Here is a 17,214-nt window from a genome sequence, read left to right on the forward strand (position 1 = left end):
AACTAGTTCAACAATAAATAAGTTCGTAATGGGTTAATGAGGCAACCATTGTTTCTCCTTTCGCATATAATGGTTAAAAATCAAAACTTGATTGATTTTTATTTCCAAACAATACAACCATTTGTAGGAAATATACTAAGCCTCAGATATCCATTAAATTTCCACAACTTACAACTGAGTCAATTGTCCACAACTAAGTCAATCACCTACAACTTAGTCAATTGTCCACAATTTAGTCACTTGTCCACAACTTAACCAATTGTCCACTACTTAGTCAATTGTCCACAACTTAACCAATTGTCCACAACTTAACCAATTGTCCACTAATTAGCCAATTGCCCATACAAGTTTAATTTCATCATAGCCATCATATTAGATGACTGACTTTTCCTTGACAGAAAATGCAAAGTTAGAATAGAAGTTAATCTAATAGAAATGCACCACCACCACCACAACCACTAACACACTGAAATGACTGACATCAGTCACCACAAGAGAGACTTTGTTGGTGATAAATGGTTTTAAGTACATTAGTATGTACATGATATAGCAGCCACAAAGTCTTGCAAATGAAAACAGCTTTACTGAAAGAATTGAGGAAATCAGATTTGAAATCACTGTCTCTATAACCTGCAGCTAACAATCTACACAATACTATAACGACCTACTTTAGAAATTTAATATTAAAATTCCACACAGCATTGTGTCAGGTATTGGCTTTTAAAAAAAAAAACACTGTTGGCATTCAACTTTTGGTCTATCAAAGACAGTGTACAACTTTATCTGATAAGTATATTTCCCATCTGTCTTTGACCACACCCTTAGTTATACTGCAGTTCTAAATCAGAGAGAGAAAGCTAGATAGTTGATACTGATAGTACATATAACTATTTGAAAATGTCAAAACATATGCAAATTCAAACTATTTAAAAACATACTGAAATTCAAACTTTTTGAAGACACACTTAATGTTAAATTGTTTGAAATGTTAAAATATATGCAGCAGTGTCATGGATATCAATGACCAAGATAGTAATGTTGACCTGCTAAAAATAAACTCATTTTAAAACGATAACAACTCTTAAAACTTGGAAATAAAAATTACATATTCATGTTCTGTACCACACACACTATTCTAAGTGAAAATAGATGACAGCATGCCATATTTTACTCAAAAGGTTTTTTGAAATCACACAGGATTGAAAATTATTAGCAACGTCTAGATAAATAGAAATATTATTAACCTGTATTCCCACCTGCAGTAACTCCTCATTATAGTTTAGATGCTGTATAGAAATACTCTTATGATCCAAACAATACATAAAATCACATTTATCTTTCTTTTCAAAAATTACTTGCACATTTGTGAACAGTTTTGATACCTAACACATTAAGCTACGATGGAAATATTACATTATTGTATTATTTGTGATGTGGTTACTAGCAGGTAGCAATTGGTTGCTCTTTTGGAATATATCTGTAAAATATTGAAAATATGAAATGGTTTTCTGTAGACTCTGTAGAGTATATAGTGTACTCACCTTGTGTAAATCTGAGAATCTAATGACAAAATACTATGTAGTTGAAAGTAATTCCTTGAGATCGGTTATTTGAAATCAGTCTCCAAACAGTCTAGTCCGTTTAAATCACACAACTGAGCATACAGGTGAAAAATTGATATGCTCTCTCTCTCTCTGTGTGTGCTATCTTTCTTGCTGTGCAGGTGAAAAAGTTTAGAAATAAGAAGTGATAAAGGCAGTCAATCAGTTTCACCAACTGTTTAACACGTTACACACCACTGCTTTCTATAGTCAGCTCACACTGTATATTGTCAAGATTGCAGTACTTTATCAAATACACCCATCATAAAATACCATGTAAAAATGTCACTAACAGTAGCCAGATCTTCAGTTACTGGAATATTAATTAAGCAGACCAAGTCATACTAAGCTGACATCGTTGTATCATCCATCTACAAACACAGTGTGTTATCAATTCCAGGCACACCAGAAAAATCACCTGGATAGTAGACTCCCCAACTCGATTAGAATTAGCCTACTTCTTTTCGTTACACTAGGGGTATCACTTTCCATTCAATACAAGACAAATCTCTGTAGAGTTACAGCGAACAAATAAAACCAGAAGAAATTAAATCCTTCAATGTACTAGTCAGCACTAATCTTACAAGATGTAGTTACCATGGTAACCTACTGATGAAGTAAAAGAATGAAACACACTCCTCTTTTGAAGTATAATCGAATGAAACTAACGACGTTAGCATAATGGGTGACATGGGTTAATTGAAATCTTTATTCAAATGCCTTCAAATGAGCAGAAATGCTTTTTATGTTTTTTATCTTAAGTATTGTATCTTTTTGGCTCAGGAAAAAAAGGAAATTCAAGGAAACAAGTAAATAAAAGGCTTGTCATCTTGTATTTCGATGCAACAACACTTTTTCTTTGTCATATTAGAAACCAACATGTTTTGGTAAAAATGAGATTTGAGCAAAGTATACAGTACCAACTTGTTCTCAATAAACGGTTGTAGAAAAAATTGATCGCTATTACAATACATCCAAAGATAAAAACCATGTTTGTGCCTTGTTATCCTGTGTATTTTGCTAAGGTTGATAGAACCCTGGGTAGAAAGTGGAGTAAATCACACAGTTCTGCAAGACATTTAATATTTTTACCGATTTTTTGAAAGTCTAGCATCACATGAGAAATGAAGTAAATGTACAAAGTTTCCAATACATTCTATGTTGGTTAATTATCACGTTTGGTAAAGTGACAGTATTTGATTGGTAAGGTAATAATAATGATAATAGAAATATACATATTATTAATCAAAAACATATTTTGAAATCCAAATGTAGTCACCATTTGTGCAAAGCCCAAGTGTCCTAGTAACAAAACCCTAGCAACAGGAATGGGAAAGTCTGGTAAAATTTGCACAGGTAGCAATATACTTATAAATATGGAAAAGAAAAATCGAAGGCCTTGAGAAGCCATGTACATTATGAGTGATATAGCCGGAAACTGGGAAAACAGGTGATTTTATTGGTAGAATGAACTACATAAACACTATTTATATTCTGAGCAATAGATAACCTGTAATTAACATTTCTCACTGTAGTTTCACCTTTGAGCATTGCACTTTTAATCGTTTGATTTTACTACTATGCTGCTGAGATTTAGCTTAAATTGACGCAAGACAAACTTTGAACAATCTTCCGTTTCAGTAACCCGTTGTTATGCACTTGCAACTAAGATGACATCGTGACTATCACTCATGGCAACAGCCGTCTTTTGATGTTCCTGTGAAATGACAGATTTTTCTCAAAACACGCATGATTAAAATTGGAAATCAACTTTAGTTTTCCAGCCTAGTTAGCAAAGATGGTTAGGGTTACCATTGTTAACCTTGGCATTCTGAAGAGGCTTAAAAACTGCCAATACCAGCACATCAATGTATATCATTTTTTTTTACTGATAAATTGATTCATTAATATGAAATGTAACAAGCATCATGGGAAAACATTTATTTTAGAGAAAGAAAATTAAATTTTTGAAAACTATTTTGATGCCAGATAAACAAGGAATCAAAGTATCCATAGTAACAGACTTGGATAACTTATCATTTCAATAGTAATAGATGGCATATATATAACTTATCATCTCCATAGTAAGTCTGAAATAACTTATCGTTGCCATAGTAACAGTCTGAGATAACTTATTGTCTCCATAGTAACAGTCTGGGATAAGTTATCGTCTCCATCAGATTCCAGTCATGTAGACCATACCAACATCATAAGTACTACTTCATACAGAGATTGCTATCACTATCAGATAACATATAGAAAACCAGTAATACAAAGCTGACTGGCTAGGAATATTAAGTCTGTCACGTTTTATTACCCGTTACAATTTATGACTTCAGGTGACTTTCATCACTAAGGTTTATGCCAAACCAGACACTTTTATTTATTATATTTCATCTTTATCGCTAGAGATGGAATAATTTAGATCATCAGGATGCAAACATATTTTATGGTCACTATGAAATCTCCGGTATATAATCAGTATTCACCAAAGAGCAGACATTCTTATAAATAATTACGTACCAAAAGAAAAATTTAATATATTGAAATTTGAAATAAATATGGAAGGAAAAGTGACACATGTAGGAATTGAACCCGCATCCCCATAACACTAGTCAGAGTGCTCTAACCAGCTGTGCTAACGTACCAACTGGTAGATACCGTGAATTGAACCCGCATCCCCATAACCCTAGTCAGAGTGCTCTAACCAGCTGAGCTAACGTGCCAACTGGTAGATACCGTGAATTGTACCAACGTCACCTAAACACTAATCAGAGTGCTCTAACCAGCTGAGCGGTGTTTTTATGGCAAACCTAAAAATATTGATAATTTTCTATGAACACTAACAATTGAAGTACTTATGTTGAATTACTTCATTATATTACATTCATAATCTTTGATGGAGTAATTCATTTGATCTAACAAAGCTAATAAATATTTTGGGTCATATACTTTCAGAGTCTATTAGACACAGTATAGTGAATGTATGGCTTTTAACTTATTTGAGTTCATTTTTTAGCTGATATAAGTTTTTGTAACTAAAATTACTCACAATGAATGGATCACTTTTATTGGTAAATTGTCCAGGTAATTACAGAACATTTGACAAGCAAAGCCAAGTTCATCTACTTCGGTGTGAATTAACAAATGAACTTAACAATATCGATATATATCAATCAATCAATCAATCAATCGATCGATCGATTGATTGATTATATTGATATATGTAGGTATACTGAACCAACATTCCTTTATTTTTTATCCATCAAAATAGTCTAGACTTGGGTATATTTTACAACAACATAGTTCTGATGACTGATAGATACTTTTAAGATATTGATAATATTCTATAAGTGATGTATTCATCAGCTATAGCTAGTAAACTGTCAATCAAACCATTCTTACATATCCATACTTGGTTGGTTTTCAAATCCCACCTGATCAAATCTATCTCTCATGCTTTACTATCTAATCTAATCTAATCTAATCTAAATCTAATCTAATCTAATCTAATCTAATCTAATCTTCCTTTAAAATGAACACATTGATTCACTTTCTGTGGAAATCCTCCAAGCACAGTTAATTATTTACATATGAAAAGATTGCTTTGTTACTTAAATGACCTTTTATTGTTTTTATATGGTAGTAGAATAATAGCTGCAATGCATTAATGAGGGGGGGGGCATCAGTTTAAAGTGACATATTTTAGAAAACTCAAACAGGCTAGTAAATTGCTTAAAATGTATGTAAATCCTGCAGTTTGGTACTAAATTATTGATTTCATTGTTTATATTCTTGTTATTATATTACCCTAATCAGAGACTGTCTTGTTGGCGTGATTGATCCCATGATGCACCTCTCAATAAGTGATAACATATGGCTATACAATATCAACATTCAAATAAGAAAAATTATCATTTTTTCACAATTTCTTTTCATTTCCACAATGCAAACCCATCACAGCTGCCACAACTTTTATTCTCCCCTCTGCTACTGGCATGAAAATTTATTTGTATAATTAGAGCATACTAATATATCAGGGAAAAAGTGTTTTACATAAACAGGTGTGTCATGGATTGATGATAAGATATCACATAAATAATAGAATAGGTTTCTTAGAAATCAAAGAATCTATCCTAAAAATATCCTTGTTTTTGTTTGTAAGTTTCAGTGACAAAGAGACAGATTGTAAGAACTTCTTTAGAGTTGATATGTTTCAGACATCACTTTCATTTTAAGACACCTACCCCCACCCCTATGAGTACGCCCCAATCCAACACAAACCACCTTTGCACCCATACCAACCCACTCCACCCCATTCTCACACCCCCAATCCAACACAAACCACCTTTGCACCCATACCAACCCACTCCACCCCATTCTCACACACCACAATCCAACACAAACCACCTTTGCACCCATACCAACCCATAATTGCACCCATATCAACCCACTCCACCTATTTTCACACCCACCCATGCCCCACCCCACCCAACACACAACCTATCACTCAAGCATGCTTCAATAAATAGAATACTGCAAGAACCATTCAATATATAGCAAAATTACTCCCTCATAAAAAACATCTGACCTAGATTTATATACCTTTAATTTAGAGTACATATTGACACAACACAATACTAGATAATTTGTAAATTTGTTATATTTGATAATTTAGAGTTATTTACACTTAGCAGTGATAGAATGTCCGCCATAATGTCTGATAAACACCTGTGATTAATTGCAAGTATTTAAATAAATGAAAGTTTACATATCTCACGGGACCTTGATAATTCAATTAGAGAGTAAAGTGAGTAATAGACAGACTTTATTTAGAGGTCTTTATGTCTACTTGATAAATGACTATCACCATTTCACCAATCTCACCTTATTTCTATTCTGAACTCACCTCATTTTTATTCTATTTGAGATGGATACACGACAACAATCTATCACCGTTAGTTTTAATTACATCTTGTTAGGACTATATATAACTATACGTGATGTCATGTGACCTTTGACCTTATGCCATGGCACTATACTTGGTGCAATGGGACCTTGTCATGTGACCTTTGAAATTCTGCAAACACCAAACTACACACATTAACACTCAACATCCATGATAAAATCTCAACAAATTATGTTTGCAAAGATGGAAACCTTTCTCAGATCATTCATGCAAGAGTATATTTTTCTATGATAAAACTAAAATAATTGCACATAAATTACTTAGCATTGCTGTACAGAGGACTATGATTTATGACAATGACTTTTCTAAAATCATACATTTTTTGCCGTATGAAATATTCGATATGGCTTCTAGATTCATAACAGTTATCAAAGTATCACCTTGCCTGAAAATTTTTGTTATCACCTTTACCCTTCAGATTTTTAAATTATACAAATATAGTTATTTAGTAAAAATTCAAATTTATACAAAATGAGCAAATCATCCAGAAAATATGACATTTTACTTTGGCTCACTTACAAAACACAAAAAGGGGTAGTTTTGTAAATCTTTAGATGTTTCCTGATACATCCATGGAGTTTAAACACCAAGAGGGAAACTACACTGAAAAGTGAGAGACTTAGTGTGCTATGGACGCTGGGTTCATAGTTGTTACTGAAAATTTCTATTGACAAGGTGAAAACATTTCTTGAAAAAGAATCCCAAATTTTCATTGACATCGTGTCAGCATCATCAGGAAAGGTCTTGTGACCTTAAGTAGACTTACCTATGTAACAAGTCAGATGTCAGTAACAGGAGAGTAGATATCTAACTATATATATGAGTCTAACACGACTCAATGGCCAGATTATTTCCCTGTATATGATTTCCTGGTGTTGTCAGACATTATCTTTTCCTGTAGGAATTATTTCAATCCAAACACAATAATGAGACGGGTTGGCAAGGATAATGTTGGCGCTTGTAGCTGCTCTCTAAGGAAAAATGACTCCTAGACAAAACGAGAATGAAACCATATTTCCTTGACCCAAAGTGATCTTAAGATTTACCTATCATGTTATGACTTGTATCTCCAATCAGTTCTGATCCAACAATTTCCTTTTCAGTAAGAACCTACCATGTCAGGTCAAATAAGCAGCTTTGTCAATAGTTATCTTTCCGATCTCAAATCCATTTTCTGACAACGTATCTTATGTATTTTTTTTAATCCATTCTCTGACAAGACTTGCATATTTAAAATCCATTTTCTGACAAATCTGATATACTTGTTTAAATCCAATCTCTGACAACGTATCTTATATTATTTAAAATCCATCTTCTGATGCCATATTTTGTCTTTTTTAAGTCCACTTTCTGACACCATGTTTGTATCTTTAAAGTCCACCAGACCTCAGATCTGCATTCAAAGAGTTGCCACTCACAAGCCAAGGATGACAGTACTTGTGTGCAGGTCCATCACTCAACAGTACCGTTAGTGTCATCTAACCTATGGTTGCTTGAATAGCCCAAGGGTCTAGCAGCTAAACTATGCTATGGTAAAGTGTTCTAATGATGGCAATAGTATAGTTTGAATAGGTCGCATTACTTGAAACATATCAAAGTGATGACTTAGAAACATAACACTGTCAATTCATGCCATGTTCACAATACAGTACACGTGTTGTAGTTTTTTCTTTTTGAATCTCACAGTAATATACACTTCTAGTTTGTGTAGGTAAAATGATATGACATCAGTTTGTGTACACAAAATGGAATGACATCATCAATTCGGTGACCATCACAGTTACTGATGACATCACAAATTTGGATAATGCATAATAACTATAAACCATGCTTTAGTGAAATTTTGATCTGTTTTTGACCTGAATAGGTTGCAAGTACTAGTAGTTGACGACATTTCATCATCTCATGTACAAGTCAACTATACCACATCAAGATGTTGTCAACAGTCAAGATTACATAAGAAGGTCTTTGCATCTTTATATATCCAAAATCTCTTCAAAATAATCGTCAATATTTTCAATCACTCTGCTAAGTTAAATTGAAATCTGAGGTGTTCAATTGACAGACATATTTCATGAATTTTTTAAATTCTAAGATTTTCCTAGATAAAACGGCACTTCTAATCCGAGCACGTTAATCATGTAAATGACCAAGATAAGTCCTACAGCTTGTCAATCATGATTTCTATCAGAATGATAACATCATTAAATTTTCATCAAGTATTCTGACCTATTTTTATGTAGTGGATTCAAGAATTCACTAAACCCAGCAAAAACACCACTCATGAGTTCACTTCACGTGGTTAAAACACCGTTGAGATTTGAAATTTACCTGGTTTTGCTTGTCTATTTCAAGTACACACAAAACCCAATGGATTTCATACCCGCAGATGTTCCTTTTCATATCTGTCAATTATTTATCAATATTGACAAATTAATTCATATTTCTATTCACATTTATGCCTATCACTTTAGTTCTGTGAAGGGTTGTGTGTTAGACAGGTGGTTAAAATCTCACGCTACTGAAATATTTTCACTCATTTGCATAATTTCCATCACATGACATGTATTTATCATATAGATAGTAATATTCTCATTAACTTTCATCAGTCACATGGAATGGTCTTCTGATAACAACTTACAGCTAATGGAAACAAGCCTTAGATAATAAATATATCATATTAACATTTTCAGAGACTTGATTCAAACGTACAGTTCATAGTAGATGGCAAAACCGTTCAATTTCCAGACTTGCGTAAATGCAGAGATCTTTCTACATATTGTATTTTGGGTTATTACTATCAGATAGTAAAAGTTTATAAAATAGCATGATAGTTGATAAATCTGAATCAGTAAAGTTGTCTTTTACTTTCGTTTTTTAAAACATTGTTCTATGAGCAAGTAGTATCACTTGTCATTTGTAAGACAGTAGACTATTTAAGTGTATAAGCATCACATCTTCTAGGAAACTTCTAAGTACTTTGGAGGTTTGTTTCAAGTTATATGGATGGATCTTCAACCTCTTTATATGTCCCTAGCTAGCACTACTTACTACGTGTAAATACTTCAGCATGTGTTTTCCTCTCTACAAGCTATGGTATAGTCCCTATGAGAATAGAGTATTCACATTGTATAACTACATCTCACTATTACTTGGTGTGTGTGTATTATGTTTTGGGGTGTATATGTACATCGTAGAACATGAACGCAACCATCCTGGACTATTAAAAGTTTTGCTTGGGTAGTTATATACTATTATACTAAATGTTACAAGAGAGCGATAAACTCTGCCTTTTAGAAGTAGTATACGAATTCATGTATTGGGTGTATATACTGTTATATTACATGGTAAAAGAAGGCAATAAACTAAAAAATTTGCATTTTTCGAAAAATATGACTCAAAAATTATGCTAATTCTGTAGCATGGTGTCATCTTATAAGGCAGAACAATTGGGCAATAAACTCTATATTTGTGTAACCAATTCAGTTTCAGAAGTTACGTTGATTAAATCATGTAGTGTGACAGACATTTAGAAGGTTGGATTACCTCAGTTAGCCAGATGATGAACTGTAAGTAATTCACTTTCTTTGAAATGATCAAATCAACTTGTATACATTCAAAGCATAATGCAGTCAGCAATACATAAATATAGCATGATTGTACTCTGCTGAATATGACTAAATGTTGCAGAAAACTGATAAAAATACAAGTAAACGCTGATCAAAATACAGGTGAACGCCGCAGAAAACTGACCACAATACGAGTAAACATTGTAGAAAACTGACCAAAATATGAGTAAACGTTGCAGAAAAGTCACTGATTAAGAAATACTAGAACCATAAACACACTTAATGACTAAGTCTGGCTTTCCGTAATGGCTTCAATCACTGCACGGAATGAGCTAAAGCTTTGTAATTGACTTTGGGCTATGGGAAAAATAGCAGAGAAAGAAATAAATGGAGATTTGTGGCAATCATAAAACACTGAACTCCTGATAATCATTGCCATGAACATTAAAGGTAAAACTGTGTCCCCAGGAGTCTGATCGTATCGTTTGGTACACTACACGGTGTATTTTGTACGATCATAAATTGACACTTTTTACATTCACAACTGAATCTCGTCAATCACAGACCAAGTTGACATTTTACTTCCAAATGGTTGTATTACCTTTCCAGTATTTCATTCAAATATTCATTCTAATTTGCAATTTTGAGACAAACTTGGGACAGTACATTCATTACATACAATACCTGTATTTGATAGCATTCATAATAGATGCTACTATGAAATCATGGTTATCAATCTCATACATCATTCAAATCTAAATGACATCACAAATTTGCCATGTCTAATAAAGACATTCACACCTCAAAGTGCAATATCCATTTTTACCAACTGTTGTATCTCAGAATGGCTTTGTCTCTTTTTCCAAATATATCTAATTACCGTGACAATCAAACAACTATGATACATAAACTTCAATAGACAGATTTATCAAAAACAATGAGGAACATTTCACTTGTACAATATAACATCACTTTTATTCTTGAGATCTGAGTTTCAAATTTTGACTAAAAAGTAGAAATTAGTTCATTGTTTTTTAGACTCTGAAGAAAACACTTCTCAAATGGAGTCAAAATGTCAGTAGTAAAGTTCAATTTAGATTAAAGGACTTGTCAGCTTATTTTTACCCAAGTTTACCAATCTCAAGTCCAAGTCTCCTAATACGGAACTTGCAATCCACACTGAGCATGCTCAGATGCAAAGGACTATGGGATTATCTGTAGTTACGTTTGTGATACCTATTCTGGAGATATCAATAGAATAAATTAAAATCAGATTCACAATCAATACGTTGAAGAAACCAGTACTGGTAAATAATCAGAATCAATACATTGAAGAAACCAGTATTGGTAAATAATCAGAATCAATACATTGAAGAAACCGGTACTGGTAAATAATCAAATTTCCTACAATGGTCAGGGAACCAACTCTAGATTATTTGTGGTTACCAACAATGTAACAAGATTGTTTACAATAAATATTTATCATCACATTTCCCAGGATGCAACATTCAGGATAGTCAAGATGGCAGGTTTTGCAAGTTCCATATTGGTTCCTCATTGCATTTGGACTGCCTACAGTTACCAACACAAGCTTGGAAATATTTTTGAAACCATACACTCTTACATTCCTTGATATTTTTTTATTTACAGATTTTTCGGATGGAGAGTCAGAATTATGATATTTTTAAAACTTTTGTAAAGATTGACAAACATACAATTCAGACTGTTTGCAATCCTTCATGTGAAGTCATCCGTTTCATTCTGAAATGAAAGTTATTCAATTGAAAAATGACAATTTATGAGCAACTGTAAGAAAGAGGTGAGCTAAGAGTAATAGGCAATTTCATCCCAAATTGCTTTTGAAATTAATGATGCTTGCTTAGAAACACGACTTGTACTTTTTTTCTATATAGAATACTTGATTTATAGCTTACTCTGGTCAAATCAGCATTTACTCTCTCTAATTCTGTGTATCAGCAACTTTCATGTTTCTTTCCCTATACAAAAAAGATGTCAATATTCCTAGCTAAGTTGAGGATACCTTTTCTTTTTGCTATAAAGCTAAGGATGCCTGAAACTTTTAAACCAATGTTTGGGATTCCTTATACCTTTTTGCTTAGGGATGCATGTTACATTGACGTTCTAGGCAGAGAGAGAACATGTTTTCCTACCCTGTATATACAATATAGTGACAAAATGAATTTTTATAAACTCTGGGTTTATAGTTACAAATGAAAATTATACTCCAGGAGTCAACATTTGATGGGAATGAACCCCATATTTTTGGTGATTCATCATCAGGGTTTTATAAACGTTTTTACCTCTGCACTTTGTGATCTATGTATTCCCATCCCCTCCTCCCCCAGTATTTATTTTCTTGCAATGTTCAGGCAATAATTACAGTATTTATTCATGATCTACATATTCACCCTCCCCTCCTCCTTTCTCCCTCAGTATTTATTATTTTGCAATGTTTAGATAACCCTTATGGTACTGGTACTTCTCATACATCAAGTGTGACATACCAAACTATTAATAGCAGTGTAGAATTCTACAAGTAGGTGATAGCTTTCATACTTGATTAGGTTATGTACGTCACTAACAAAACTTGTTAGAAAAGTTGAACCATTCACGATGTACTTGGCACGACACAATCAACAAACACAAAATGATAAATTTATGTAGAATTGAAACAACAGTGGCGAAACCAAATACTAGTAACCGCAAAATAATATACATTTGGTGATTTGATTTTGACTGCCAAAAGTAAACACTTTTTTACATCTTTTCATGTATTTTTATTAACATTGTGTTAATCCATCATTTTAGAATGATTCAAAAGTGGACTAAACAACATTTACTACAATCATTTTCATATTTTATTATTATATTATGGTTTAACTTTATTGTTATGTAACCATCTTGTAAGATTTCTACAAAAGGAATAATGGCTGACAATTAGCCAAGTACAACAATACTAGAATGTATGTATGGAATTTTACAATATACTTGTATTTATTAGGATTACAATGTATGTACTAGAGTTGAAAGAATTACTGATTGAGAAAAATTACTGATTGAGAAGTATTTGGTAAAAGGTGCTAGCCATAAGTTGATGTTTGTTTTTTATGACTTTATGGCATTTGAAGTCAACAATTAAGTTCCGCATACTGCAGCAAAATGACACTTCAGGAGACATGTTTGTATTTATAGAGTTGAAAGAACTGTTGAAGTCCTTGGCGAAGAGTTGAAGCCATATATTTGAGTATATTTACAATTTTATGGTCTTTGAAGGCAGCAAGTTCACCATAGAGCTGACATGGAGACATACACACTCACAAAGTCTAATTGTAGACACTCACAAAGTCTACTTGTAGATAACTTCCAATAACTGCAATGTCATACACTCATAACTCATCACAATAAGACTTTTCAACCATCACACTGTATACAGAAAAATTATCTGTTCCTACCTTCAGTTGATCTTCTTGAACTGAGAACTTCTCAAATATATCACTGGTTAGTTCAGGGCAGTTGAGATCTTTCTGTACAGCTTGTAATCTCTCAATTATCCTTTCTACCTCCATTATAAAATCATTTGGTGCGTTAGTAAACTCCACAGTCAAACCATACAGGGTACGATATGTTGTCTTCAACACTGTCTGCACAACTTCCTTGGCGACAACTTCTTCTGGCGTTTGATCCTTCTGTGGTTCTGGCATCATTTCTAACTCCGGTCTTCTCAACTGAGCAAACGTGGTTTGACTCTGTACCTGCTCTATCACAGGCTCTGGTTGTACAGGTTTCTGGAATTTATGGAACCTAGTCTGTACCTGTGTCATTTTAGTATTTAACTGTAGTAATGCAAGGTCAGCAATTGGTGTAGCACCACTTTCCTTCAGTTCTGCAGCAGTCTCCTGTAGTTGTTCAATATCTTTTTGACGGGTGGCAATCTCATCCTCAAGTTCCTGAAAATCAACAAAAGTATACCGCCCTCTGTAGTTCATTTTAGTTCAATGCTATAAACAATAATAAAACGGTTACATTAAAATGTAATTAACATTCCTACATATTTCTATCAATTGTACGACTTAAATGAATGTCTTTACACTCGACGAAATATTTTATTCTATTATACGCACCCACTATTTTCATTCAAAGCATTAGAAAATAGTCTTCATACATACATAAAAAAGACTTGTAAAATGTTCAGTATTTGGTTCATTTGTACAAATTTACTGATAAAAGTCACTTTCAACCTTTCAAAATACTTGCATTTTATCAGACCTGAACTCAAGTATATAATAAAAATAATTACATTTATACTACGTTGAAATGAACTCCATCAGGGACAATAAAATAGTCATTAATATTAATTTTGTAAGTTTAAATTGAAAATGTTCCATACATGTACTAGACTAGTAATATAATAACCAAGAATTCCTATTAGTCCTAAAAACTCACAACAGTTCCGACAGTATCTCAATGCATAAAACAGGATAAATGTCTGACCTCAAAAAAGTCAACATTCAATCCTCATTGCCATTTATTTTTCACACCTATCAGCTATTCACAGTGTAGCCGGGTTGTAACTGTAAATTCATGGCTGCTCAGGTCAGCTGTTGATTGCCAGTTTGAACTCTTTTTTTCTGACTTATCATGCAATTTTGAATAGATAGTTAGGATTTACTGGTTATGAGACATATACAGAACATTTTTCAAGGTTGTGGTATGGGGCATTTTGAATCACCTTTAAGCTACAGTATGCTAGAACCCCAGTGACAAACCCTAGCGAAAAAAGTGAAAAGAAGTCTTTCGCAAACATTTCCAGGTTTGCAGTACATAACAACACTCTAGGTTGTCACATTATCACATGTATTTATGCAAGTATAATAAACTAATCAAACTGAAACAGATGATCATCATGATTCAAATATGTCACAAATATCTATATATCTCCAAATATTTCTCCACAGGTAATTATTATTTATTAATATTTTTTGTATATTCTAAGTTCAGATGGTAAACTTCCTTTTGCCAAATTCCTTTTAGATACATCTCGAAAGATATCCTCAGCAGACAAGTAATGTGTATTGTATTTTTGTCTTGTATTGTATTGTATTGTGTTTACTATACCATGCTTTCCACAGCATGTTGTTAAGTAATAATAAAGAATTATCACATCTACAATGTACATCAATTTTCTTCAACCACATATTTTCATTATTTGAGTTTCTGTTTAGATGATTTCCTTTTATATATGAAATCTAGAACTATCTAGTGTTTCTACATAGTATAAATAATTGCTTACAAGTGTATTATACATGACAATACCCTAGGTTGTCACATGCATTTATGAAAGTCTAATACAGTAATCAAATTGAAATAGATGTTCACCATAATTCAAATATGCCAAGTATCATGACCTCACCATGACCTCATCATAAGTTCAAGTCAACATAACTTATATTAGCATACACTTGACACATCATAACATCAACCATGTACAATTTATAATAATCTTTTATAAACAGATGTCAGAATTTAACTAATACATCCTTTCCACAGAAAGTATCATTACTATTGAAACTAATAAGTACTTAAAGGCCAAGGTTTCAATCCCAGGTTCTCAAATTAGTGTTATCTTGTCAATGGAATCATACGGATTACATAGGATTATTCTTTAGTTCTGAATGAGCGTTTTCAATAACTCTGCCAGACAACTACTTTTCATTCCTAAATCTTAATCCTGATCCAAAATGTGCCTTCAAGTTCAACCATTTATGTGACAAGTTGAAGGATAACAACAACATAAATAGCTCACCTCTGGACTTCCTAGGAATCTGTCAACAAATCGCATCCTCCTCCAATGAGGACAAGTACATAAGATAACACCCATCCAGATGTCGTTATTGTTTACAATATTCCAAAACTGTGGTCACTATTCCTCTATGGAACTGAGACACATACAGGTGTCCGAACACCTTACGCTACGAATTACCACACTTTATGACACTAGAACTAACTTCTATCAACAACTACTAAGAGATAATGTCATGTCATCTATCTCACAAAGTTACAATGTCGTGACAGCCAGAATAACAAAATTCAATTTTATCGTAATTCCCAAATATAATTAAAACCCTGACCAAGCTATTTATCAAACCTCTATATACAACGAACCAATCAGAATCAACCATTTAAGCTGTTTAGGTCAGACTTTACATCTCATGAGACTAAGCTGTCCATTGGTTCAAATAGTTTATTGATGACTTCATAGATGGAATTATTTAGGACATCCCAAGGGTTAGTGTTTGGATCGAAGAGAGCAGTAATGCATCACTTTAGGAGAAGTACACCACGGGACGTGATGTGATGTATGATACAGTGTCTGTAGCTAACAGGTGGCTTTTCATACAACCCTCCTGAGTACAGATGTCAGGATATACAGTATCAACTTTAATCACATTATGTTGAACTTTTCACTTCCACCATTGCCCTTCTGACAATTTCCCTAGAGAAATAATTCTAGTTTTTAATTCAATATAAACTTAGATTTACCCAGTCTATAAATTTATACAAATTGATAACGGTTCTGTTTTCCATTGAATGGCTGTGAGTTACCTTGGTTAAAGGGAAGATAACTTAGAAAATTTATCTCCCTACACCAAGTCAGACTAGGGTTAAATTTTGATGAGAAAAAAAGGTTGTCTGGCAAAGCTATAGAAGAGTTGGTCCTTAAAGACCTACTTCGGATAAGAATTAAACTTTAGGTGTCAAAAATTAGCTGTCTGGCATAAGCCAAATGAAAAAGTCCTGGACAAAAGAATGATCCTCTCTATAATCCCTTTGGCTCCACTTATATAGATTCACTTTAATATACAACATTTGTATCCCATCTAATCCTTAGGGCTCCACTGATAAGATGTAAGAACATGGGATTCAGACATTGGGCTTTAAGGACATTATACAAGTCTCCAAGGGAACATAACAGTAACTACTGTAAGTCACAATGGAGTTGCACTGATGAAGACTTCACAAGTTCATGGCCAATCACAATTTCGATATTAAGTTG

General features: G+C 33.2%; 1 protein-coding gene across 2 annotated transcripts in view; it reads right to left on the reverse strand.

The window, feature by feature from the left end:
* The window catches only part of LOC144432563 (dystrophin-like), a 292,959-nt gene that overhangs the window by 105,824 nt on the left and 169,921 nt on the right, over positions 1-17,214 (reverse strand). For both annotated transcript variants that reach the window (XM_078120804.1, XM_078120805.1), the window contains exon 36: positions 13,613-14,107. In XM_078120804.1, coding sequence (XP_077976930.1) covers positions 13,613-14,107 — 495 coding nt within the window. The remainder of the gene's footprint in view (positions 1-13,612; positions 14,108-17,214) is intronic.

Source organism: Glandiceps talaboti, chromosome 3, assembly GCF_964340395.1.
Source record: "Glandiceps talaboti chromosome 3, keGlaTala1.1, whole genome shotgun sequence".
Lineage (NCBI taxonomy): Eukaryota > Metazoa > Hemichordata > Enteropneusta > Spengelidae > Glandiceps > Glandiceps talaboti.